We start from the raw sequence: 26,269 nt of genomic DNA, 5'->3' as shown, positions 1-26,269 counted from the left end.
CTAGGAAATGTCATTGATTTAAAAAGGGACTTCCCGATCTACATATTTAAAGCAATCCCTATCAAAATACCAACAGCATTTTTTACAAAACTAGAACAAACAATCCCAAAATTTGTATGGAACCACGAAAGACCCCAAATAGCCAAAGCAGTCTTGAAAAAGCAAAGCAAAGCTGGAGATATCACAATTCCAGACTTCAAGTTATATTGCAAAGCTATAGTAATCAAAACACTACGCTGCTGGTACAGAATAGACACATAGGTCAATGGAACAGACTAGAAAATCCAGAAATGAACCCACAACTATACAGTCAATTAATATTCAATTAATATTCAACAAAGCAGGAAAGAATATCCAATGGGAGAAAGACAGTCTCTTCAACAAATGTTGTTGGGAAAATTGGACAGCAACATGCAAAAGAATGAAACTAGGTCACTTTCTTACACCATACACAAAAATAAATTCAAAATGGATGTGAGACCTAAAACCATAAACATCATAGAAGACAGCACAGGCAGTAATGTCTCTGACATTTGCTATAGCAAATTTTTTCTAGATAGATCTAGATAGATCTCCTGAGGCAAGGGCAATAAAGCAAAAATAATCTATTGGGACTACATCAGAATAAAAAGTGTCTGCACAGTGAAGGAAGCAGTGGACAAAACTAAAGGGCAGCCTACCGGGATGGGAGAAGAAATGCCTCTGATAGGGAAAAATCCCTTCTGCTTACCTTTTCAGCATTCCTTTGGCTAATCTTGGACCTTTTCTTTTCTATATGCATTTAGAAACAGTTAGTCATACTCTGTTAGAAAAATCTCATTGGAATTTTGATCAGAATGGTATAAAATTTATTGATTCAGCTAGGAAGAATTTTAAATTTAATTTTATTTATTTTTTTAAATATTTTTTTATTATGTTAGTCACCATACAGTCCATCCCTGGTTTTTGATGTAGAGTTCAATGATTCATTAGTTGCGTATAGCACCCAGTGCACCATGCAATACGTGCCCTCCCTACCACCCATCACCAGCCTATCCCATTCCCCCACACCCCTACCCTCTGAAGCCCTCAGTTTGTTTCTCAGAGTCCATAGTCTCTCATGCTTCATTCCCCCTTCTGATTTTAACTTTTTAAGGGACCTCCACACTGTTTTCCAAAGTGGCTGTACCAACTTGCGTTCCCACCAACAATGTAAGAGGGATCCCCTTTCTCCACATCCTCTCCAACATTTGTTGTTTCCTGCCTTGTCAGTTTTTGCCATTCTAACCGGCATAAGGTGGTATCTCAGTGTGGGTTTGATTTGAATTTCCCTGATGGCTAATGTTTTTGAACATATTATCCATCACGAGCAAGTGGGATTCATCCCTGGGATGCCAGGGTGGTTCAACATTCACAAATCGATCAGTGTGATAGATCATGTCAACAATAAAAGAGTCAAGAACCATATGATACTCTCAATTGATGCAGAAAAAGCATCGGACAAAATACAGCATCCTTTCCTGATTAAAACCCTTCAGAGTGTAGGGATAGAGGGTACATTCCTCAATTTCATAAAAACCATCTATGAGAAACCTACAGCAAATATCATTCTCAATGGGGAAAAGCTGGAAGCCTTTCCTTTAAGATCGGGAACACGACAAGGATGCCCACTCTCACTATTATTATTCAACATAATACTAGAAGTCCTTGCAACAGCAATCAGACAACAAAAAGGGATAAAGGTATCCAAATCGGCAAAGAAGAAGTCAAACTGTCTCTCTTCGCAGATGACATGATAATCTATATGGAAAACCCAAAAGACTCCACCCCCAAACTACTAGAAGTTATAGAGCAATTCAGTAATGTGGCGGGATACAAAGTCAGTGCTCAGAAATCAGTCGCATTTCCGTACACGAATAATGAGACTGAAGAAAGAGAAATTACGGAATCCATTCCATTCATAATAGCACCAAAAATCATACGTTATCTCGGAATTAACCTGACCAGAGACGTAAAGGATCTATATTCTAGAAACTACAAATCACTCTTGAGAGACATTGAAGAAGACACAAAAAAATGGAAAAATATTCCATGCTCATGGATTGGAAGAATTAACATAGTTAAAATATGCATGCTACCCAGAGCAATCTACACTTTCAGTGCCATCCCGATCAAAATACCAATGACATTTTTCAAAGAACTGGAACAAACAGCCCTTAAATTTGTGTGGAACCAGAAAAGGCCCCGAATCAACAAGGAATTGTTGAAAAGGGAAAACAAAGCTGGGGGCATCACGTTGCCGGATTTCAAGCTGTACTACAAAGCTGTGATCACAAAGACAGCATGGTACTGACACAAAAACATAGACCAATGGAACAGAATAGAGAACCCAGAAATGGACCGTCGGCTCTTTGGGCAACTAATTTTTGACAAAGCAGGAGAAAACATCCGGTGGAAAAAGGACAGTCTCTTCAATAATGGTGCTGGGAAAATTGGATAGCTACATGCAAAAGAATGAAACTTGACCACTCTCTTACACCATACACAAAGATAAACTCCAAATGGATGAAAGACCTCGATGTGAGACAGGAATCCATCAAAATCCTAGAGGAGAACATAGGCTGCAACCTCTGTGACATTGGCCACAGCAACTTTTTTCATGACACATCTCCAAAGGCAAGAGAAACAAAAGAAAAAATGAACTTGTGGGACTTCATCAAGATAAAAAGCTTCTGCACAGCCAAGGAAACAGTAAAAAAAAATCTAATATGTTTTTTAAAAGTTTCTACTCTTTTGGGAGCTGATTATTCCCCTTTTTAAACATAATGTTATTTCTCCTTTTCTCTCTCTTTGACCGGTTTTACCAGACTTTTTCTTTTTTTTTTTTTTTTTTAAAGCTTTCGCTTTCTTTTTTTTTTTTTTTTTTTTAAGATTTTATTTATTTATTTGACAGAGAGAGACAGCCAGCGAGAGAGGGAACACAGCAGGGGGAGTGGGAGAGGAAGAAGCAGGCTCACAGCAGAGGAGCCTGATGTGGGACTCGATCCCGGTACGCCAGGATCACGCCCTGAGCCGAAGGCAGACGCTTTAACGACTGCGCCACCCAGGCGCCCCTACCAGACTTTTTCTATTTCATTTTTTTATCTTTGTTTATATAATTAATTTTATTAAACTTTTCATTTTTTATTGTATTTATGTAATTTTCCTAAGCTTTTCATTTAAAAATATGTTATTAACATTTAAATTTGTCATTATAACCTTCTTTCTACATTGGGTTTACTGATTGATGGGGTTGTAATAGAAGGGGGTTATCTCAACTTGTGATTGCAAAGCATTGCTTCAAGGAGAAGCCTATGCATTGTTGGTGGGGATATAAATTGGTGCAGCCACTCTGGAAAACAGTATGGAGGTTCCTCACAAAATTAAAATAGTACTCCATATGATCCAGCAATTCCACTTCTGGGTATTCATCCAAAGACAATGAAAACATTAATTAAAAAAGATATATGCATCCCTATGTTCATTGTAGCATTATTTACAGTAGCCAAGATACAGAAACAACCTAAGTGTACATCAGTGGATGAATGGATAAAGATGTGTATATACACAATGAAATTTTACTCAGCCATAAAGAGGAATGAAATCTTGGCATTTGCAGCAACACGGATGGATCTTGAGGATATTATGCTAAGTGAAATAAGTCAGGCAAAGACTAATACTGTATGATTTCACTTATATGTGGAATCTAAGCAAATGAACAAACAGAACTCATAGATACAGAGAACAGATCTGCGGTTGCCAGAGGGGAGTGGGGTTGGTGGGGGGGACTGAGTGAAGGTAGTCAAGAGGTGTATACTTCCAGTTATAAAATAAGTCATGGGGATGTAATGTTAGCATGGTGACTATAGTCACTAATATTGTATCACATACCTGAAAGTTGCTAAAAGAATAAATCTTAAAAGTTTTCGTTACAAGGAAAATAATTTTGTAACTTTGTATGGTGACAGATAGTAACTAGACTTATTGTGGTAATCATTTCTTAGAGTACACAAATATCAGATTATTATGGTGTATACCTGAAAGATATAATGTCATATGTCAATTATATCTCAATAAAAAATTATAATTTAAAAATAAATAAGAGCTAAAGACATGAATTAAATCTGTCCCAATTTAGGGTATTAAGACATATACATGTGCACTTACACATGTGCTGCTTTTATTCTACTATCTTAAATTATCTATATTTGATATAGCACTTATTCTCAAAGTGGTTTCAACATGACTGTTCTTCCTGTATCATCATGTAAAATATAGTTACCTAGTTACTGAGTAAAATGATCATGAAAATAATAGAGAACAATGCTGATAAATTTTTATGTGTCAAAAAGTTTATTAGAAAGCAAAGAAGCAACAAAACATAAGAAATTCGCTCTTTTAGAAACTACATAACTGGACCCCTAGGTCTAAGGGTATAACTGTATCCCAGGTCAGAGGGTATCAAATCAGTACTGCACAGGAGTTACAGATAATATTCACTTTATTAGGAAGGATAATCTAGAGCCCAAAGTCATAAGGAAGAAAGAGAAATTTAGAGGAGTGGGATAATTTTTTAGCTGATGGATTACAAATTAATATCCATATTTGGCACCAGTATTGAAAGGAAAAGATAATAATGGAAGGAGCTTAACATGAACCAGAATGTGCTCCGAGTCCGTGGGGTTGGTTCATTGGAATCATGTGGCTCAACCTGTTGAATGAGGTCAACCAGACTCCATGTATCCTAATGCTTAGCACAAAAGGAGGGTCTACATCTGTAGGGCAGGAGGTAAACAGAGATGGTAGTCATAGGGCAGGGGGCTCAGCAGCAAGAGGAGGCACAGCACATGGGGCGGGGGCAGGTGGAGATGACACAGGTGGGGCGATAGCAAGTGGTGTGGCAGGAGACCCGGCCACAGACTGGGCGCAGGCAGCAGGAGGGGCAGCAGCAGGAGGGGCGGCAGCAGCTGGAGCCACAGCAGCTGGAACCACCGCAGGAGGGGCGGCAGCAGCTAGAGATGCAGCAGGAGGGGCGGCAGCAGCTGGAGCCACAGCAGCTGGAGCCACCACAGGTGGGGCGGCAGCAGCTGGACACACAGCAGCTGGGGCGGCAGCAGGTGGTCCTGCAGCAGGTGGTCTGGCAGCAGGTGGGGCGGCAGCAGCTAGAGATGCAGCAGCTGGGCCTGCAGCAGCTGGAGCCACAGCAGCTGGAGCCACCGCAGGAGGGGCGGCAGCAGCTGGACACACAGCAGCTGGGGCGGCAGCAGGTGGTCCTGCAGCAGGTGGTCTGGCAGCAGGTGGGGCGGCAGCAGCTAGAGATGCAGCAGCTGGGCCTGCAGCAGCTGGAGCCACAGCAGCTGGAGCCACTGCAGGAGGGGCGGCAGCAGCTGGACACACAGCAGCTGGGGCGGCAGCAGGTGGTCCTGCAGCAGGTGGTCTGGCAGCAGGTGGGGCGGCAGCAGGTCTCCTGGCCACAGCCCTGGTCAGAGCAGACGGAGCCACAACAGGAGTTGACCATGGTGTTAGAGGTTAGAGGTTCTGGGTGGGTTTCTAAAAGAATGAGGTTCTCAAGTGTGATCTCTCCCTGCCCTCTGTCACTTTTATACCCTGCTGAGAGCTACTGTGACCATGTGCAGGACACTTCTTGTTGTTTATCCTAATAGAAAATCAGTTAGTTTTAGTAAATTAGATAATTATGTTTATCTGGTAAATATACCTATATATAGAAAAGGCTCCATTTCCTTCTTCTGTTGTACTGTGCATTCTGATTTGGTTAAAACCAAGTGAATCAGCTCCTGTATTTCTTTCCTTGTCTGAGGTGTCTTCCAAAGTAGACCCATCCCATGACATTGTCTCACGGGTTTTCACAAGTATTAAATCTTTATTTACATGTTTAATTCCTGGATAGTATGTTGAGAATGGATTTTATAATGACTAAATCTGCTGTCAAAGAGGTTAACAACAAGTCATATGAAAATGGTAGTAGGAAAATAGAATGAAAGCCATCGTGGGGGGGGGCAGTCCCTTGTGTGCAGTAGGGGATACTGTGATTCCTTTGGAGTTTATGGATGGCCAGTGAGGTATAAAGGATCCTAACAAAGTTCCTATCCATTTTGTGTTATCGAATCTATTCAATTTGAAAGTTATGATGCAATGATAGTAAAAACCCATTGGCATGAATAGGTCCCTTTAAAAGTTATTAAATTATTATGGACATGTTCTTCAGAGATAGGGTATCATAAAGGAGTATTTTTTCTCTTATTTTGGTGGATGAACATACCCAATAGAATATGTATGTCGAATATTTTCTTCTATTCTGAGCTTTTGTCTGTCAAGAAGTTATGTTTGAGGTATTTTGCTTGATATAAATGAGATCTAAGCGGTTAAGCTTTAATCTGTGTCCTATAGGCACTTGAATAAGACAAGACACATATGTAGGGGTTTGGCAAGCGTATAGGACGTTGTGTGATAAATAACAATTATGTATTTAAAACTGTACACTTATGAAATATGAGATAATACTAATAGTTACTATTTTTGAGTGCCTATTGCTTGTCAGGAATTTTTTTGAGTCTTCTTTAATTGTTACCTTGTTTGTACTTCACAAGGGATCTAAGAGAGGTGGTCACAATTTTTCTTAATTCTTCAGACATGAGGTAATTGAGGCTCAGATAGATTGAAGTCATATAGTCAGTAGGGAAGATGGATCTTTCTTAGAAGTTTCTAAAAGGTATGAGGAGTAATAATCCCATGTCCTTTCTCATACTGTTTCATTTGTGTAAATGTGCTTTCTCCCTTGTCAATTCAACAAACTCTTGCTCATACATAAATGTGTAGTCTGGATACCAGCTCATCTCTAATGTCTTTCTTGATATCTACTACATTCAAAATGAATCCTCCTCTCCCTTTTCCTCCAAGATACCTGTGATATAGGGTATCACACTCTATCATAATTGGTTTATATCTTTCCCCCCCATTCCTTCTATATACCCCATGAGGTCGGAGATTGGCTTATTCATATATATAAACATGGTGCCTAGCAACTGCTCTGAATGAATGTTAGTTGAATGAATGTGGAATTTATTGAAAACATAGGGCGTTTACCCACTCTTTATCATACTGTAGATAATCCAGATGGATGGAGAAAAGAAAAACACTCAGACAATGGGGATATGATTGAATGGGGGTCTATTTTTGGCCTCTGATGGAGTAAATAACTTGTCTGGTTGGTAGGTATAGGATGGTCAAGAAAAGTAATAATCCACTGCTAAAATGCGACTGCAAAGATATTCTTGAATTTATGCAAAGAAAGTGGATACTATATCATCACACAGTTGGGAGAAAGGTGTGAAAGAACATCTAGGCTTTTGAGATATTATTTGCCTGGGGGTGGGGGAGTGACAGGCAGCAGGAAGAAAGTTTAGGTGGTGGTTGCAGGGTAGGTATGAGAGATGAATGCCTGTCTAGGTTGGTGGCAATGGAAGCAGTAAGGAGGATAGTGATGGAATAGCACTTCAAAGAGAGTCAACCAGGATCACTCACAAAATGGGCAATAGAGGTAACAGGAGACCTCATTTTTTAAAAAGATTTTATTTATTCATTTGACAGAGAGAGAGAGACAGCCAGCGAGAGAGGGAACACAAGCAGGGGGAGTGGGAGAGGAAGAAGCAGGCTGGCTCATAGCAGAGGAGCCTGATGTGGGGCTCAATCCCAGAACGCCGGGATCACGCCCTGAGCAGAAGGCAGACGCTTAACAACTGAGCCACCCAGGCGCCCCAAGGAGACCTCATTGTTAAAGAGGACTCATAATTTAATATTTTTCAATTATATACACATATATTTTGTAATTAAATTCTGTTAGTGAAAAGATAACCATTTGTAATAAAATATGTTTTAAAATCTCACCAGATAGACCGGTGATGGGTAGTAAGGAGGGCACATATTGCATGGTGCACTGGGTGTTATACACAACTAATGAATCATCGAGCCTTACATCGGAAACCGGGGATGTACTGTATGGTGACTAACATAATATAATAAAAAATCATTATTAAAAAAAAATAAAATAAAATAAAATCTCACCAGAAACAAAATAAAAAGACAAATGAGTGAATGAAAAAAAATACTTGCAATTTATACCAAAGACAAAGAGCCAATGACCTTAATATATAAAGCACTTCTAAAATTAGACTGGAGAAGAGGAAAAACCTGATGGAAAAATAAGATGCAGGTCTGTCTTCATCATATAAAGATGCCCAGTCTCACATATAGGAATGGAATTGAAATTATATGGGATACCTCTTCTCACCTGTGAGACTGTCAAAAACTCAAAATTTGACAACATTCTCTAGTAGTGAGATTATGTGAAAATAGGCATGCTCCTCATACTTTTCTGACAAAGATTTGACAATAATTAGCGGCATTATTCTTTGACTCAGCTATCCCAATTCTATAAATTACCCAACATACTCAGGCAAAACTATGAAAACATGTTGTGCAAAATTATTCATGGCACTGCTGTTTGTAAAAACAAAACAACAGGAGCTAGACACAACCTGGGTGTGCTTCAGTAGTGTCGTGGTGAATGAGCTCTGGTGCATCCCCATGATGGAGTACTATTCAGCTGTAAAAAAGGAATAAGGAGTATCTTTATATGCTACTATGAAGTAATCTCCAGGATATATTGTTAAGAGATGATAAAGCAGATGGAGCAATGTGTCTGTAGTGTTATACAATGTGTCTAAACAAATAAGGGCAGGATGTGGGTGGGGGATGGGCTAGATGGGTGATGGGGATTAAGGAGGGCACTTGTTATGATGAGCACTGGGTGTTATATGTAAGTGACGAATCACTAAATTCTCCTGAAACCAACAGTACACTATATGTTAACTAACTAGAATTTCAATGAAAATTTGGGAAAAAAAATAAATGCTGATGGGTAGAAAAAAGTAAGGGAACACATATAGAAAATGTATTTTGTTACATTAATTTTTTAAAAATGGAGGAACAGAGAAGGAGAAGCGAAAAACAAAACAAAAAAGGGGACTTACATTTCCTGCTGAGGAGTCTTAGGGACTGGATTTATCCTTCTGCCTGAAACAACTAAAAAACCAGACAAAATAAATGAAACAATGGTTTTTAGACATTGGCTGTCAGTTCAGAACACTGGTGCCTTAGAGGAAACAAATGAGGTGATCCCTAGAATTGCCTCAGTTTATTTCTTGAAGCGAGTTTCTGGGGGGGCAGCTCTGGGAGAGAGAACCTGGTAGGGCCTGGTAATCCTCCTGACTTGAGGAGTCAGAGCTGGGATGAAGGAGGTCAAGTCAGCTGTAGTTCATAGCGTAGAGTACCAGAGAGGAAAGCGTTGCACAAAGAACCCTAAAGATCTGCAGAAGGTCCATCTGCATCTTCAGCTGAGTCCTTATGACTGCATGTGCAGAGGAAACTACCCAAAGGCAGAAAAAGAGCTGCCCTGCTCCGCTCTACCTCCATAAAAGGCAAAGGGAACAATTCTTGAAGCTGATACAAGGCCAGAAACAGCCCATGCTCCCATGAACCGGAGTGAAAAACCTTGTAATGCGTGGGTCATTGGTTAGAGTACTTAGAATAGTATTGCCTCAGGAGTGGGGCAGATTTTTCCCTAGAGTAAAGGCTGCTCTGATCCCACCTCACACACTTTATAAGCAAGTCTTGAAAGGATCAAACTGTTAAATCAACTTAATTGCATCTCAGAACAATCAATTAATTGGATTCCATCAAAATAAAAAAATATTTACTTTTCAAAAGATACGGTTTAGGCAGTAACCTCTTTGATATTGGCTGTAGCTACTTTTTTCTAGATTTGTCTCCGGAAGCAAGGGAAACAAAAGCAAAAATGAACTATTGAGATTACATCAAAATAAAAAGCTTGTGCACAATGAAGGAAGTGGTCAACAAAACTAAAAAGCAACCAACTGAATGGGAGATGATATTTGCAAATGATGTGTCTGATAAAGAATTAGTATCCAAAATATATGAAGAACTTATAAAACTCAACACCCCAAGAGCAAATAACCCAGTTAAAAAAATGGGCAGATGACATGAACAGACATTTCTCCAAAGATTGCCTATAGATGCTTATCATTATTTACCATCAGAGACATGCCGATCAGTATTCTAAGGAGATAGCACCTCACACCTGTCAGCATGGCTACAATCCACAACAGAAGGAACAACAGGTGTTGGTAAGGAGGTGGAAAAAGGGAAGCCTCCCACGCTGTGGTGGGAACGCAAACACTGGGGGGTGCCTCCACTGTGATAAGTGGTATGGAGTTTCCTCAAAAAGCTAAAAGTAGAACTACCATATGATCAAGTAATCGCATTGCTGGGTCTTCTCTACCGTCCCCCAAATACCAGAACATGAATTTGAAATGATACATGCACCCTTATGTTTATAGCAGCATGGTTTACAATACAATAGCCCACGTACAGAAGCAGCCAGAGTATCAACCGACAGATGAATGGATAAAGAAAATGGGTCTTTATCTCCAATGGGCAAGTAGTCTGTCACAGAAGACAATGAAATCTTGCCATTGGCAATGACATGGATGGAGCTAGAGAGTACAGTGCTAAGCAAATAAATCAGTCAAAGACAAATAGCGAATGATTTCACTCATGTGGAATTTAAGAAGCTAAACAAATGAGCAAAGGGAAAAAAAAAGAGAGAGAGAAACCAGTCAAGAAACAGACTCTTAATTGTAGAGAACAAACTGATGGTTACCAGAGGGTGGGTGATGGGTGAAATAGGTGAAGGGGATTAAGGAATTCACTTGTGATGAGCGCAGGGTGATGTATGGAATTGTTGAATCACTATCATACACCTGAAATTAATATTGCACTATTAACCACCTGAAATTAAAATAAAAACTTAAAAAAAGATATTGTTTAGGAAATTAAAAGGCAAGCCACACGCTGGAGAAAACACTTAACAGAACATATATCTCACAAAGGATTTGTATATAGAACGTATAAGGAATTCTTAACACTGAATAAGAGAAGCAACCCAACAAAATGGGTGAGAGATTTGACTAGACTTTCATCAAAGAAAATACACAGATGGAAAGTCAACCCATGAAAATATGTTTAACATCATTAATCACTAGGAAAATTCACATTAAAACCACAAGATAACATCATACACACTCCAGAATGGTTGACGTTGACAAGATTGGCCTTACGAAATGTTGGTGATAACATGAAGCCGTTGGAACTTCCATACAAGGAAGGAACATAAAATGGCTCAGTCACTTTGTAGGTTTGACTTTGGACTCATGTCAATATTTTATATGGTAATAAACATGAAAAATTTTTAAATCTCAAAATTATTAAAACAACAATAAGGGAACCTAACTGTATATCCAGGCCTAAAAGGCAACTAACCAAGATCAAAAATAAGCAACTGAAAACCAGTCTTGAGTTTGTTCTCAGTAATCGTGTTGTTGTTATATTGGTAATGTTATTCTGAGACTTTTGGACCGACATCATAGAATAAAGTATGAGTAAAATACATTGGTGTCACTGAGACATTTTTGGCAGGGGAGAAATGAGATTTATAAGTAAGGTATATGAGGTTAAGTGAAAGCCCTGTAGTTCTCAGTAGAAACTCATGACATGGTTTACCATTTAAACACATATTTTCTAGTTGTGAATGCCGAAAAAGCTAAAAGAAAGTGATTTAGTAGTAATGAACATACATATATTTCAATTTGTGGTCTTAAATACTGTTTCCTCCTAAAGAAACTGGGACTCCTCCGTGAAATGGCTGATTAGAAGTCTGGGGAAGGAAGTGTACAAGCGAGTCTGCAGTATCCTGTTACATGAAAAAGCGACGAATTTTCAAAGGTTACTTGATTCATGTCGAAAGGTCTGGGAGGTCAACTTGAAGTTGCTTATTTGAGCATCAGTGGAGGGCTATGAACTGGAATGGATTGATTCACCATCAATTATATTGAAATCCATGAGTTCATATTAATGCAAAATTTTAAAAAACAAAAAACTCTTTTGTCACCTTTGGAGGATGCAGGTAAATACAGGGAAAGAATCAAACGTTTATTTTATAAATGGCAGACAAAGGAATAATAGAACTGCAATATCGTGATTTTGCTATGCCTAAATGAAATAATGGTCCTAGGCAATGATCAGCAGCAGCTGATAACATCAAAAAAAGGGAGACAACTGGACAATATGGGCTTCCTGATGGAAAAGCACACCACTATCTATGAAGCTGTTTTTGGGTCCTACAGATCTTTTGGGATATAGTCTCCCATTAACAGGTTCAGCCGTTCTCTGGGCTAGTTGTGTAACTTAACTATAGTTATGGGTCTGTGACAAAGGGAGGTGGGAGAAGTAGTGAGGGGAGCTTGTGTTGTCGGATCACTTCTGCAAGCCCAGAGGGTTCAGGGAAATTTGGGGACTCAGGATTTTCAAGTGCCTCAATCCAGATGTCTCCACCTCATATCTCAGGGTCTCTTTCTCTCCCAATTAGGGCCCTGACCTTGGTATGGCAGAACTACCTAGGTTGAATGAACAACCAGCTCTGGAGCTCTGCTCCTCCTCTGATGAAGTCCTAGCCTTGGTCCTCAGCTTTATTTACCCTCTATGAGAGTCAGTTTCTATGCTGCCAGTGAAACCTCTAGCTTCTACATCTGTCCTTAAATCTCTGATTTAGCGCCCTCAGCCTTTCATGATGTTTTCCCAAATCAGTTGCTCCCAGCTACATTCAATTTCATTTTCCTTATAATTACTGTTAATTGCTTTCACAGATATATACTACGGAAAAAATGTCCCAGGGAGCATTAATTGCTTACAGATTTTCCAAAAATTTTTTCTCTAACTTTTATCCATGAATTCCCAAGAACATTTGTTTTACCTAAGAACTTAAGAGACTGACAATGAAACCAAAGTTGTGACTAAGGTGGGCCCTCCCTCTATTGCAAAATTGACAAAGCCATGTTGTCTGTCCTACATGTGTAGTTAAAATATAGTTGTCCGGACTGCGTTAAAAAAATCTTTTTTTTAATTTATTTTTTACTTTTAAATTTAAGTTCAATTAATTAACATATAATGTATTATTGGTTTCAGAGGTAGAGGTCAGTGACTCATCAGTCTTTTATAATACCCAGTGACTGCATTGAAAATCTTAAAGAAGAGTACCATCACACTGAATTTTCATACAGGAAAGTGGTGGTTTATTTTGGCATAGAGTTCTAACATAGGAAAATTTGGGGAATAAGAATTACAAAAGGGAGTCCACTGGACAATTAAGAGAGAGATTATAAAAGTCTGTAATGTAGAAATACTGAAATCAAACTTCAGCTCCTTGAGCTTGATGAGCTGGTGCCCCAAAGTTAAGGAGAATTTGGGGCAAATTGGTCAATACAACAGTTGGTATGTTGTAAGAAAATTCACACTTGGATGAAACGGAGAGAGGTGCAGAAGTAGAATTTGGACTGAGGCCTGAATGTGCTCACAGTGTCAGTGGGACTGTGATGGACTCATTGGAATCATGAGACACAACTCAGTTGAGCAACATTAACCCCACTTCATGTGTTCTAATGGTCAGCACAAAGACAGTCTATATCTGAGGGGCAGAGGTAAATCGATATGGTGGTCAGAGGACAGGGGGCTCAGCAGCAAGAGGAGGCACAGCACATGGGGCGGGGGCAGGTGGAGATGACACAGGTGGGGCGATAGCAGGTGGTGTGGCAGGAGACCCGGCCACAGACTGGACGCAGGCAGCAGGAGGGACAGCAGCAGGATGGCTGGCAGCAGCTGGAGCCACAGCCACTGGAACCACAGCAGGAGGGGCGGCAGCAGCTAGAGATGCAGCAGCTGGGCCTGCAGCAGCTGGAGCCACAGCAGCTGGAGCCACCACAGGCGGGGCGGCAGCAGCTGGACACACAGCAGCTGGGGCGGCAGCAGGTGGTCCTGCAGCAGGTGGTCTGGCAGCAGGAGGGGCGGCAGCAGCTAGAGATGCAGCAGCTGGGCCTGCAGCAGCTGGAGCCGCAGCAGCTGGAGCCACCACAGGCGGGGCGGCAGCAGCTGGACACACAGCAGCTGGGGCGGCAGCAGGTGGTCTGGCAGCAGGTGGTCTGGCAGCAGGTGGGGCGGCAGCAGGTCTCCTGGCCACAGCCCTGGTCAGAGCAGACGGAGCCACAACAGGAGTTGACCATAGTGTCAGTGGAAGAAGTGGGGTTCCACAAGTGGGTATAAGTGGGTTTCCACGAGAGTGGTTTCTTGGTTTGAATGTCTCCTCACCTCTGTCCCCTTTTATAGTCTGCTGAGTAGCTGGTTACCATGAGGAACACTCTTGTTGTTTTTCCTACCAGGAAACAATTAGTGTTACAAGTTAATAATTATGTTTATCAAGTTAAATATGCCAATATCTGTGAAAAGCATCATTTTCCTTTTTCTACAGTGTTGTGATTCATTGGACCACTTTTGCATTTTTTTCTGTATAATGTATCTTATAAGTTGGAGCTGTCATATGATATTGTGTTATTGACTTTTTCCATGTGCCCCACTGCTGTGTATGACTCCAGTGATCACATTTTATTTTTAATTCCAGTATAGTTAACGTACAGTGTTACATTAGTTTCTGGTATATGATATTAGTTATTCAACAATTCCATACATCACCCAGTGCTCATCACAAGTGCACTCCTTAGTCCCCATCACCTGTTCACCCAGTGACGAGTCTTTCCTCCTATTTCCTGATGAGCACTCCACCTGATAAGTAGCATGCATTTTCCCAGTCTGACAGAGAGAGAGAGAGAGAGAGAGAGATTGTCGTTGTGATAATCATCCTCGAAATATGATCATGGATTTCATTCTTTTTTCCCCATGGTCATATTTTGAGGATGGTTATTACAGTGCCAAGTCTCTCTCTCTCTCTCTCTCTCTCTCTCTCTCTCTCTTTTGGTCAAAGTGGAAAAATGCATGCTACTGTCAGGTGGAGTTCTGGTAAGGAAATAGGAAAGACTCATCACTGGGGTTGCTTGTGTACAATGGATGGGGAGGACTGGACTGTGTTTCCTGGATGCTTGGAGAGTTGGGGGGTGGTGGTCACAAACAGCATTCTAAACTCATTGTAGTGACTCTACCTCAAGATGTAGCTTTGACTCATTTCTTTTTGATGAAAGAACCATTTTCAGAAATGAACTTTTCCTTCAGGAATCTTCTCCACATATAGTATGCTAAAGGTGAGCAGGTTTGATCTTTCTTTTGATTGGCCAACATATATAATAGATTCTGCATTATATAGAAGATGTTATTTAAAGCATCTTTCTCTTGTGCTCTTTCCATAATTCAAATTCAAGTCAATTCTGCTTAAAGAAGATGCAAACAGATAAGCCTTGCTGTTTGTATAGATACTTAGATATGGTATATTGAAAGGCAAGATTTTGGCAAATATTCAAAGCATCACAGAATTAGTGTCCAAAACAAGCATTATGTATTTAAGGCTCATGTACATACAGTGAGAAATGAGATATTACGGATACTGTTTGTGAGTGCTTGCCATGTGCCAGATAGTCTGCTGAATGCTTTGTAATTACTGTGTTGAGTTTTCTTCTTAAAGAACCCATGAGGTACTCATTATTCCCTAAGAGTTCACTTAGAGGTGTGTTATGTTGCTGAGTCCTATGAAGTGTATACCTTTGATTGTGCTGTTACATCTCCTTAGAAAATTCATTCTCCCACATCAACTCAACAATTCTATATTCTCTAAGTTCTAGCCCAGAGCACTCCCTCCTCCCTTATGTTTTCCTTGACATTTCTTCTCTTTTTCCCTAAACCTCATCTGCTCCTCCTTTATGTTTGATATCACATTGTGGGACACTCGAACTCGGCACATCTGTAACTGGAATGTGATTGTCTGTCTCCAGCTGGATGGAGACACCTGCGGTGAATGCTTGACCCTTAAAGTATTTTCATCATGCATGGAACAGAGCACATCATCAGTGGCTTTTAAAAAAAAAGTTTCTAGGAATCACTTTTTAAATTTAAATGTTGTTTTGCAAGTATGTAAAATATTATGGTACCAAAAGAAATTCTATGAAGTGAGGCATGATTAAGGAAGTCTTGCTATTTCTGTTCCTTCCCTCCCCTACAGAGAATCATTTTTATAATCTAAGGTTTTCCCTCCCACTGCTATTTTAAGTGTTAAGTCTGTTGCATTTGCATAGTTGTATCTCCTTTGTTTCTTAGATAAATAGTTGTATGCTAGATACACTTTGCTTTAACTTGCTTTGTTTCACTTAGCAATTTATCCCAGAATTATGTTATTTCACAGTAGTATAGTTCAGATATTCATTTCATTGTCAGCCACGAAGTGTCCTATTCTTTTGCCATAATATGATTTATTTAGCCAGCCCCCTATTGACGGACATTTGGGTTGTTTTCAGGCTTTCACTATTAAAATAATATTGTGTACTTGAAAACAAGAGGTCTGTTTTTTTATCTTGGGGGTTGTGCATTTGATGCGTATCTGCCAGATCTATCTTAATAATTGTGTGTAGTTATTTCATGTTCTTATTAATTTTTCTTCACATGTTCTCTCTTTAAGTATACAGAGTGTTAGTCTTTGATTTTGGCTTGTGTCTTTATTCTTGCATCATCTTCTGTTTCTGAAGTTTAGCTTTGTAGTTATATTTTCACTGTAACCTTTACCATAATAAAGTGTCCCATTTGTGTCCTGTAGTGCTTTTTGGTATAAATCTGACTTGTTTGGTTTCAAAATTGTGACTTCTGCTTTCTTTTATTTGCATTTTCTGTGATATGTCTTAATTCTTTTACTTTACTTTACTTTACTTTAATTTAATTTTTTTTAAAGATTTTATTTATTTATTTGACAGAGATAGAGACAGCCAGCGAGAGAGGGAACACAAGCAGGGGGAGTGGGAGAGGAAGAAGCAGGCTCATAGCGGAGGAGCCTGACGTGGGGCTCGATCCCATAGTGCCGGGATCACGCTCTGAGCCGAAGGCAGACGCTTAACCGCTGTGCCACCCAGGTGCCCCAATTCTTTTACTTTTAAACTTTGGAAACCTGTTGTTTTAGTTGTATCTCTTGTATACAGCAGTGTTGGGTTTTTATTTTTTAGCCAATCTGAAAATCTTTTTCTTTTTATAGGTCAGTTGAGCCTATTAATGTGTGTTGCTATGATCAGTTGATCAATATGTTTGACTTTAGTTATGTAATTTTTATTACATATGTAGTTTGTTATATTTATGTCATAATGAATAGTGATATATAATATATAATGAATAGTGTCCTACAACATAGTGAATTATGCATATGTAATATATATGTTAAATACCTACATCTATACCTCTTTCTATTTCTCTCTCTCTATTGGTAATCCTTCATTGCTTTATTCTCTCTCTCTTTCTCAGTATGTCTTTGATATTTAGGAAGGTTTATTTTATACTAACAGTTACCTTTAAGTAAACATTTGCATGTAATACTCTACGAGACTGATTTTCTGGCTACTGTCGCTTGATTCTCTGTTTTAAGGAATATTGAAATTACTTAGTTACTTCTTCATTTCCCACTGCTTCAGCATTAGACCTGTTACTTCCAGTAGGCAGTTAGCAACATTTTTCTACTTTATGTATTCTCTTTCCTTTTCATCTGTTTTTTTGGAAATTGTACCATATCTGTGTGGTCACTCTGTAGCCATCACATATCATACTGCCTCTTGCCTGGTCATCATTCCTTGGTAGTTCTACAGATAATAGGTATGCATTTCTCATATATATTCAGCCCATAATATATTTATATAACTCCCTCGCTAGTCTTCATGTAGATGTCCCTCCAATATCCTCAGTCATCTTGTTTGTTTAAAGCTCATTCACTAATAAATCCCTTAGGATAGGCCCACAGGGAGAATATTCCCCGAGTTCTCTCATGTTCACAGTAGTTTATTTGTGGCATGGAGTTTGGTTTGGCTGGATATAAAATCCTGGGATCACATTTTCTTTCTTTGTCTTAAAAATGTTACTTTATTATCTTCTGACATGAAGTGTTGCCATCAAAATGTGTGAACACTATCCTGTTTCCTTTTCCTTTTAATTGACATGGATGTTTTGCCTAGATACTAAAATGATTTTTTTTCTTTAAAATCCAGTAGTTTTATATCATCATAACATAATATAATGTAGTATATATTATAAATTTATTATTGTTGTTGTTGTTATTATTATTATGTCTCAGTTTTTACCACCATGGGCTGATTTTTCCAGGTATATACAACTGTTCCTTTATTTGAATTGTAGTTCTTAGTAGGTTTCATTGCTTTGTTTCTCCCTTTGGGATATCTATTACATATATTCTTTCTTATTTTCTATGTCACTTTTCCCTGCAGAACCCTTTTATATCTTTGTTTCATTTTTCAAGATTGCTTTAAAAATTCTAGGTTCTAGAAGAAAGGGAGGGGTAAACAGAAGGGGGAATGGCTCTGGGAAACAAACTGAGGGCTTCAGGGGGGGGATGGGGGAATGGAATAGGCTGGTGATGGGTATTAAGGAGGGCACGTATTGCATGGTGCACTGAGTGTTATACGCAAGTAATGAATATGGAACTTTACATCAAAAACTAGGAAGGTACTGTATGGTGACTAACATAATATAAAAAAATATTATTAAAAAAGAAATTCTAGGTTCTTTGCTTCTAAGCATCTACTAAAAAGATGTTTTTGAGAGTTTTGATTGGGATTGCATTGAATCTTTAGATAGACTGCTGGAGAATTGACATTTGAACAACATTAAACCTCCTTCTAATCCAGGGACGTGGCATACATCTCCATTTATCTAGACCTTCTCCAGTTTCTCTTTGTAAAGTTTTGTAACTGTGGGGGCAGAGCTCTTCCATATTTTTGTTACCTTTTTCCCTCAACATGTTATGTTTTTGATGCTTTTGAAAGCTGAATTGCTCTTATTTAATTTTAATTATGTAGTTGTTGATAGTTATATAAAATACAATTAATAATAAAATAAAATTAATTTATAATGATACAAATCTCATGTCCTTGTCAAATTCACTTACTAGTTTCAGGAGTTGTTTTTGTAGTGTGGGAGCCCAACCTTCTATTCTCACCCCAAGTGAGTAACTGATGACTTAGCTCCTTTCTGTTCTTCATCAGTGAACGTGTCCCTACCTCTCTCTCCTAACTCAGTGACCTTACTGTGGCTGTAGGGTTGAAGGGTGGGGTACATTATTAATAAAATTGTCCTTTTGGGAACTGTGTCCCCATTTGTATCACACTTTCATCTAAAGAGGGGCTTCAAAACTCAGTCTTATTAATACAAGTAAAAGCGCAGAGAAAAAATATTGTGTAGAAACCCGAGTGGACAAATGTATAGAAAAACATTTAAAAGTAAATAACTCTACTAGAATATCTGCTCTGTTACTGTAGAGAGCTTTCTGTGTGTTGGTCTCCATTACTCCAGTACTTTTAATAGTGCCTCCCATGTAATAAATGCTCAATAAATACTATCTGGATGAATGAATGAAAAAATTGGCATTTGGGAGGGTCAATGAAAGCAGACCCACTTTTCGGTGAAAACACTGTGTCCCCATTTCCCCATGGAAGCAACTGACAGGAACTCAAGAATACCCTCTTATGTGGTCATGCAGTCTACAGTTTGTCCCAGTTTCCACCAAACACATCATCTTATCAAGGGCATGCTTTACTCATCTAGGCTACCTGCCTGTCCCTTGAATCTGAAACTTCTCTATCAAAAAAATAAGACATGACTGAGGCCCTGTCGCACACTGCACATTTGATCTGTTACATGAATGACAACAGTGTTATTCAGTACGAGTCTGAATATAGACTTGTACACTGCTGAACAATACATTGCATAGCTATGGTGGCTGGTGTGAGGCATGAAATGTGCATTGTGTTCTTTTTGCTTTTATATACCTACAGTCTTCCAAACTTCTAGTTTTCACTTTTTTGTTTATTTTCCTAGGACAGATTCATAGTGCTAGGTGATTTACCCATAAAATAAGGAGGCATGTAGGAAAGAATCAGGCAGTGAATAATGGAACCTGACTGTTACTGAGAAGTGACAAGACCAAGTGTGTATCCTGCAGGTGTAGGTTAAATACACTTGCCTGCGAGCTGAAGACAGAATCCTAAGGGACCAACAATCACACTGAATTGTTAATGCAGGGCGGTGTAACTTTATTTTGGTACAAACATATATCAGGTTACAGAAAAGGCCTAGGAAAGGGAAGTTAGGAGAATGATTTCAGCAATTGTCAGGTCGAGGGGTAAAATCTGTTACTGTATAAGTGCTCCATGCCATATCCATCGTCAACAGCATGATTGGTTCCTCAATGGAATCAAGGACCAATTCAGTTGAGCAACATCATTTCCAATCCATGTGTTCTAAAAGCACAAAAGGAGGGTCAACAAATGTGGGGCAGAGGGAAGCAGAGATGGTGGTCACAGGGAAGGGTCTCAGCAGCAAGAGGAGGCACAGCACATGGGGCGGGGGCAGGTGGAGATGACACAGGTGGGGCGATAGCAGGTGGTGTGGCAGGAGACCCGGCCACAGACTGGGCGCAGACAGCAGGAGGGGCAGCAGCAGGAGGGCTGGCAGCAGCTGGAGCCACAGCCGCTGGAACCACAGCAGGAGGGGCGGCAGCAGCTAGAGATGCAGCAGCTGGGCCTGCAGCAGCTGGAGCCACCGCAGCTGGAGCCACCGCAGGAGGGGCGGCAGCAGCTGGACACACAGCAGCTGGGGCGGCAGCAGGTGGTCTGGCAGCAGGAGGGGCGGCAGCAGCTAGAGATGCAGCAGCTGGGCCTGCAGCAGCTGGAGCCACAGCAGCTGGAGCCACCACAGGTGGGGCGGCAGCAGCTGGACACACAGCAGCTGGGGCGGCAGCAGGTGGTCCTGCAGCAGGTGGTCTGGCAGCAGGTGGGGCGGCAGCAGCTAGAGATGCAGCAGCTGGGCCTGCAGCAGCTGGAGCCACCGCAGCTGGAGCCACCGCAGGAGGGGTGGCAGCAGCTGGACACACAGCAGCTGGGGCGGCAGCAGGTGGTCTGGCAGCAGGTGGGGCGGCAGCAGGTCTCCTGGCCACAGCCCTGGTCAGAGCAGACGGAGCCACAACAGGAGTTGACCATGGTGTCAGAAGGTGGAGGTTCTGATATTAGTAAGAGAGCGAGCTTAGTGAATTTGAAAATCCCTCTGCTGCTTGTCCTCTTTTATACTCTGCTGAAGCTGCTATGTTCTTGTCCTGGACCATTTCCTAGTTTTATTTTCCTAAAGAAATATTAGTCATTAAATTAGATCACTGTATTTTTCTGGTTAAGTATTTTCAAATGAAGAAAAATAAGATTTCCTTTTCCTGGTGTGCTAAGATTTCCAATCTGGTCATTCTCAAAATTGTCTTTTCTATTTTCTTGTTTGTCAAAAGGGCCTATCACATGGGTTCAGTCACTGATGTTTACCTGTGATCTGTGTATCACTCCATGATGTTGTTTGGACAAATTATTCCCATGTTGCCAAGGTCTTTTTTGATGTCAAAAGAGAGGTAGAATTAGGGAATAGAAAAAAGTTCATCTTTATGAGTTACCTGTGGGCTATGAGGAAGACAGACCCTATCTTTGAGTTGTGAATACTCATTAGAGAATAGATTCTGGCTGTTTCAAAGTATGTGCTAAGTATTACTTCCTGTGTTCAATTTGAAACCGTTACCAATGACTCATTGTTTGTAAATTTTAAAAGGTATTTGGAGCCTCTTTGAAGGGACTCTCATTGGCCCAGTATGGGACAACTTGAACAGCAAAATAAATAGTGGTAGTAATGGATTTTAACCCGTTTAAAAAAAAAAAAAACCCGTGAGTCCATATTGAGACTAATTAAAGAAATGAAAAAGAAAGATGAGAAAGTTATCCATGGTAGTAGAGTGTCAACTAATAAATGTAGAAGGAAAAATTGAGTGACAAAATCACCATTTACAACCCTCATAATAAAACTTGATTCAAATAAATATCGTCAGTGGATTCGATAGCTATTTGGCGAAAGTTTGTTGGGGGACAGGATATTTGCACACTTGAAATATTTCCTCATCAGTTATTTATTATTTCAAAGGAAAAAATGCTAACTTTACTGTGGAGAAACTTGAGAAAAAAGCTTTAACCATGGGATCAGTGTTAGCATCGTTAATAATAGGACCAATGGACATGTGTCTCCCTAGGTCACACACTGAAAGGACACATCACTTATGTAGTATTTCTGTCAAAATGCATCACCCAAATCAAATTATGAGGGATTCAGACAAATACATACTAAGGAATATTCCACATAATGCCTTCCCTTTAAAAATGTCAGAGTCAACAAATATAATGACAAACCAAGGAATTGTTTCAGATTTAAGGAGACTAAAGAGACACAATATCTAAATGCAATTCATGAGTATGGATAAAAATTTCTCTATAGGATATTCTTGGTACAACTGGCAACATGCTGATATTAAATGTATATTAAAGGATAGTAACACATCAGCATTTAATTGATATGTGTTCTCTGATTATGCAGGAGAATGTCCATAGTCTTAGAATCTAAGTTTATATATCTATATTTAAATCTTTGTGTCTGTATCATATCTACCTACCTCCCTATGTCTGTCGATTGGAGAGAAACAAATGTGGCAAAATGTTGAATCTAGATGAAGCTATATGGTATAAAGGAGGTCTTCATATTACCATTCTGTAAGTTTGACATTTTTTTCAAAAGTAAAAAGTTAAAAAATATTAGAAAAGATTAGGATTGAAAGAATCTTTTGCTGCAGTGTTAATATATTAAGAGGGAGTAATTTCTGTCTTTGGGGGGAAATACTAAAGTATAAAACAAATTTTACTTTATAGGATCTTCTATAATAACCCTTTTTATATTTCTAACTAGTGTAGTAAATCTTTCATTTTCTTGGGGACTTGAAAATATAGGACTTTTGGCAACATTGCTGATTGAGTTGTACAGGCAGATAGAAATGCTTGAAAAATATTTTAATTACATGGCTGAACTTGAAAAAAGAAAAGAAAAATTCTCATTTTCCAGAAATGAAAAGAGAACTCAAACTGTAAACAGTAGCTGATGTCCTAGGGCCTATGGAATTTGTTGGTCTCTAGTTATAAGCTCTCGGAATTGGAGGCTGGTGGTTAATACCCAGGCAGGTGTAAGAAATGGGACCTGAAACCATCACAAGGCAGGATCCAAGAAGGGAGAACTCTATAGAGTTTGCACGTCTAAAGTGGCACCTTTTAGGATGGGGACAAGAAAACCTTATCTACCCACGAGGGATTTTACATGGTAATCAAGGCTCCTGGGAACATCTAAGCCACAGTTACACTAACAGGCTTTCTAATTTATGCTATATGCATACTGAAGGGATCTCAAGGGGCAAAGTGTTACAAAATAGTGAACATCCTTGGAATCATCAGAAACAAAAGCAAAAATCATAGCACACAGAAATAACTGCTATAAAGGAAAAATTCAAAATAAAAAAGCACTAGGAAAAGAAACCACACATAGGCTGGATGGGATTTCCACAGGGGAAAATGTTATAAAATACGCAAGAGAATAATCCACCATGAGGGGCATAGTAGATAGAAGAAAAGAAAATATAACCTCAAGAATTGAGATATAATTGAAGATTCTGAAGAGTATAAATAAACTGGAGTTCAAAGGGGCCCTTCAATCTGTGGCTTGATGTTTCTGTCACTTTTGTTAAATTGCCCATCAGGCATCTTTGTGTGTAGCTTCTTCCCTGTTCTCTTCTCCGGGGACTCAAGTTTGTGTGCACATTTGATCTTCTTTCACTTTGTTCCGTGTGTATGTCATGCTCTTGTCTGTATTTTTTTTTTTAACCTTTTTCCTCTTTGTATTTTAGTGTGGATATTTTCTACTTCCAATGTGCTCTCTCTTCTGTCCGGTCTGCTAAGCCCCTTTATTGAGTTCTGAATTTCAGATTTTGAGTTTTGCAGTTCTAGGATTTTCACTAGACTTTTGTTCTCATTTTTGTCTTTACATATTCTGGTTCTCTGATGAAATTGGCCATTTTTCATCTATTACTTTAAATATATTAATCATAGTTATTTTAAAGTTAGTTTTAATACTTTATGTGGATCATCTTTGAATCTATTTCTACTGTCTTTTTCTTGGTTTTAGTAATTTGGTCCTTTTTTTCTTCTGGCGTATCTATTTTTAATTGAATACCAGACGTTATATATGAAAAACTAGAGAGGCTTGAGGTGATTTTATCTTCCACCTCGAAGGATTTAATTTTCTTCTTAGACTCTGGGACCCTCAATCCTGCCTGCATTGATCAATTCCCAGTGCTTAAAATCAATTGTTCTCTTCATTTTATCCAGTTCTTGTAGTCATCCTCATTGGGGAGTCTGGTCCGGCAGCAGCTGCTTCATCATAGCTGGGTGTGCAGTTCGGTCCTTTGATTGTTGCGCCACTCTCGTTTGGACGCTCTGCTCTATTACTCGTCTTTCCTCTGACTGTTCCTTTCTAGTGCCTGTCCTTGCTCTTCCTTCAGCTTTCCTATAGCTCAGGTCAGAGATGTCTGCTCTGTAGATACTTCCTACGGCCCAGGAAACCACCTTCAGGCCCGCAGCATTAAAACTCGTTTTAGAGGGGCGCCTGGGTGGCACAGCGGTTAAGCGTCTGCCTCCGGCTCAGGACGTGATCCCGGCGTTACGGGATCGAGCCCCACGTCAGGCTCCTCCGTTATGAGCCTGCTTCTTCCTCTCCCACTCCCCCTGCTTGTGTTCCCTCTCTCTCGCTGGCTGTCTCTCTCTCTGTCAAATAAATAAATAAAATCTTTAAAAAAAAAAAAATACTCGTTTTAGATTTGTAAGCACCTCTCTTACATACTGTAGTTGGTAGCCTCTAAGATGACTGCTGGTGATCCCTGCCGCCTGGTACTCCTGTCCTTGTGTGATCCCCTCCCCTCAAGTGTGAGCTAGACATGGTGATTCATTTGGAAAATAATGGAATACAGCAGTACCGAGAATATGTCCCTCTCAAGATTAGGTTATTATAAGCTTTCCATCTCGGGTTTTCTTGCGACTTTTCTCACCTTCTTAGATTACTTGCTCTGGGGGGAGCCAGATGGCATGTTGCTTGAACAGCGCACATGGTGAGGAACTGAAAACTCCTGCCAGCAGCCATGTGAGTGAGCTTGGAAGTGGATTTTTCTGCCCTCATGCGAATGCAGCCCTGGTCAACAGACTTGCAGGCAATCTCAGGAGAGAGCCTGACTTGCCACTTTTGGATTGCTAACCCTCAGAAAGTATGGGAGATAATAAATGTTTGTTGTTATAAGCTGTCAGATTTTGGGATAACTTGTTACACAAGTGTAGATAAGTGATATGCATACCAATTCCGTATGTGTGAAATTCTCCTGAATTTTTCATGAAGACAATCATATTATCTGCAAATAATTACAGGGTGTTTTTGTTGTTGTTATTGTTTTCTTTCCAATTCTTCCAATTATATTCTTTTTGTTAAAATTTTTCTTTATTGTGAAGGAAAAAGTACTGATAGAGCCCCTCCCCCTCAAAAACAAAAAGTTTTTACGCTCAAGCCAACTGAAGGTGCAACTAATTCTCATCTGCCATCTCAGATCTATTAGGAGTTCTGTGCCTTCAGTGGGGTTGAGAAATAATGTCCCTAGGCAAGTTAATTTATGGAGTTAAGCACAATCATGAGTCAGTCCCACTGTATTACTTATTAGCTCTGCAACTCTCAGAATATGCATTTAGTACAGTTTGCTAAATGTTTCTCCTTTCACTAGCATGAATTCATCAGAAATTTATTTGTACCTTTTTTTTTTTTTTTTTTTTTTTTTACTGGATGGAGTCCATAGGGATTTGGGAGTATTCTGGGCTTACTAAGAACCAAACTAGTGCATTGATTGGTTTCTTGTCAGTCCCACACTCCTCATAAAATTTGTTGACAAAGTGCCCCTAAACATGTCTATAAGTACACATCCCAGAAAGGTTGTTAAGATAAGGAAATATTAAAATTCAAGTACTTTCCCTTTTCTGCTATCCCCCAACTACTCAGGGAGATTGATTTTCCTAAAAGATCATTTTTTTGTTGTTAATGGTTGGAGATGAAGTTAGAGAAGCTGAGAGGGTAATAAATTGGATTACGCAGGAGATGGATGGACTGTAAGGAAGACCCCCTGGTT

General features: G+C 39.6%; 3 protein-coding genes across 3 annotated transcripts; all 3 read right to left on the bottom strand.

The window, feature by feature from the left end:
* Positions 1-4,349: 4,349 nt before the first annotated feature.
* LOC113265683 (keratin-associated protein 4-6-like) lies at positions 4,350-5,623 on the bottom strand. The gene has a single exon (XM_048224696.2). The coding sequence runs from the start codon at positions 5,534-5,536 to the stop codon at positions 4,841-4,843; it is 696 nt and encodes a 231-aa protein (XP_048080653.1). The 5' UTR covers positions 5,537-5,623; the 3' UTR covers positions 4,350-4,840.
* Positions 5,624-13,232: 7,609 nt separating this feature from the next.
* On the bottom strand, positions 13,233-14,286 carry LOC125283416 (keratin-associated protein 4-12-like). The gene has a single exon (XM_048224704.2). The coding sequence runs from the start codon at positions 14,226-14,228 to the stop codon at positions 13,683-13,685; it is 546 nt and encodes a 181-aa protein (XP_048080661.1). The 5' UTR covers positions 14,229-14,286; the 3' UTR covers positions 13,233-13,682.
* Positions 14,287-20,227: 5,941 nt separating this feature from the next.
* On the bottom strand, positions 20,228-21,229 carry LOC125283415 (keratin-associated protein 4-12-like). The gene has a single exon (XM_048224699.1). It carries the CDS (start codon positions 21,186-21,188, stop codon positions 20,523-20,525), a length of 666 nt encoding a protein of 221 aa, XP_048080656.1. The 5' UTR covers positions 21,189-21,229; the 3' UTR covers positions 20,228-20,522.
* Between the last annotated feature and the right edge of the window lie 5,040 nt (positions 21,230-26,269).

This window comes from Ursus arctos, unplaced genomic scaffold, assembly GCF_023065955.2.
Source record: "Ursus arctos isolate Adak ecotype North America unplaced genomic scaffold, UrsArc2.0 scaffold_24, whole genome shotgun sequence".
In the NCBI taxonomy this organism is placed as follows: Eukaryota; Metazoa; Chordata; class Mammalia; order Carnivora; family Ursidae; genus Ursus; species Ursus arctos.
Note: the sequence above shows the minus strand (reverse complement) of the source record. Positions and strands in the feature narration are given on the sequence as shown.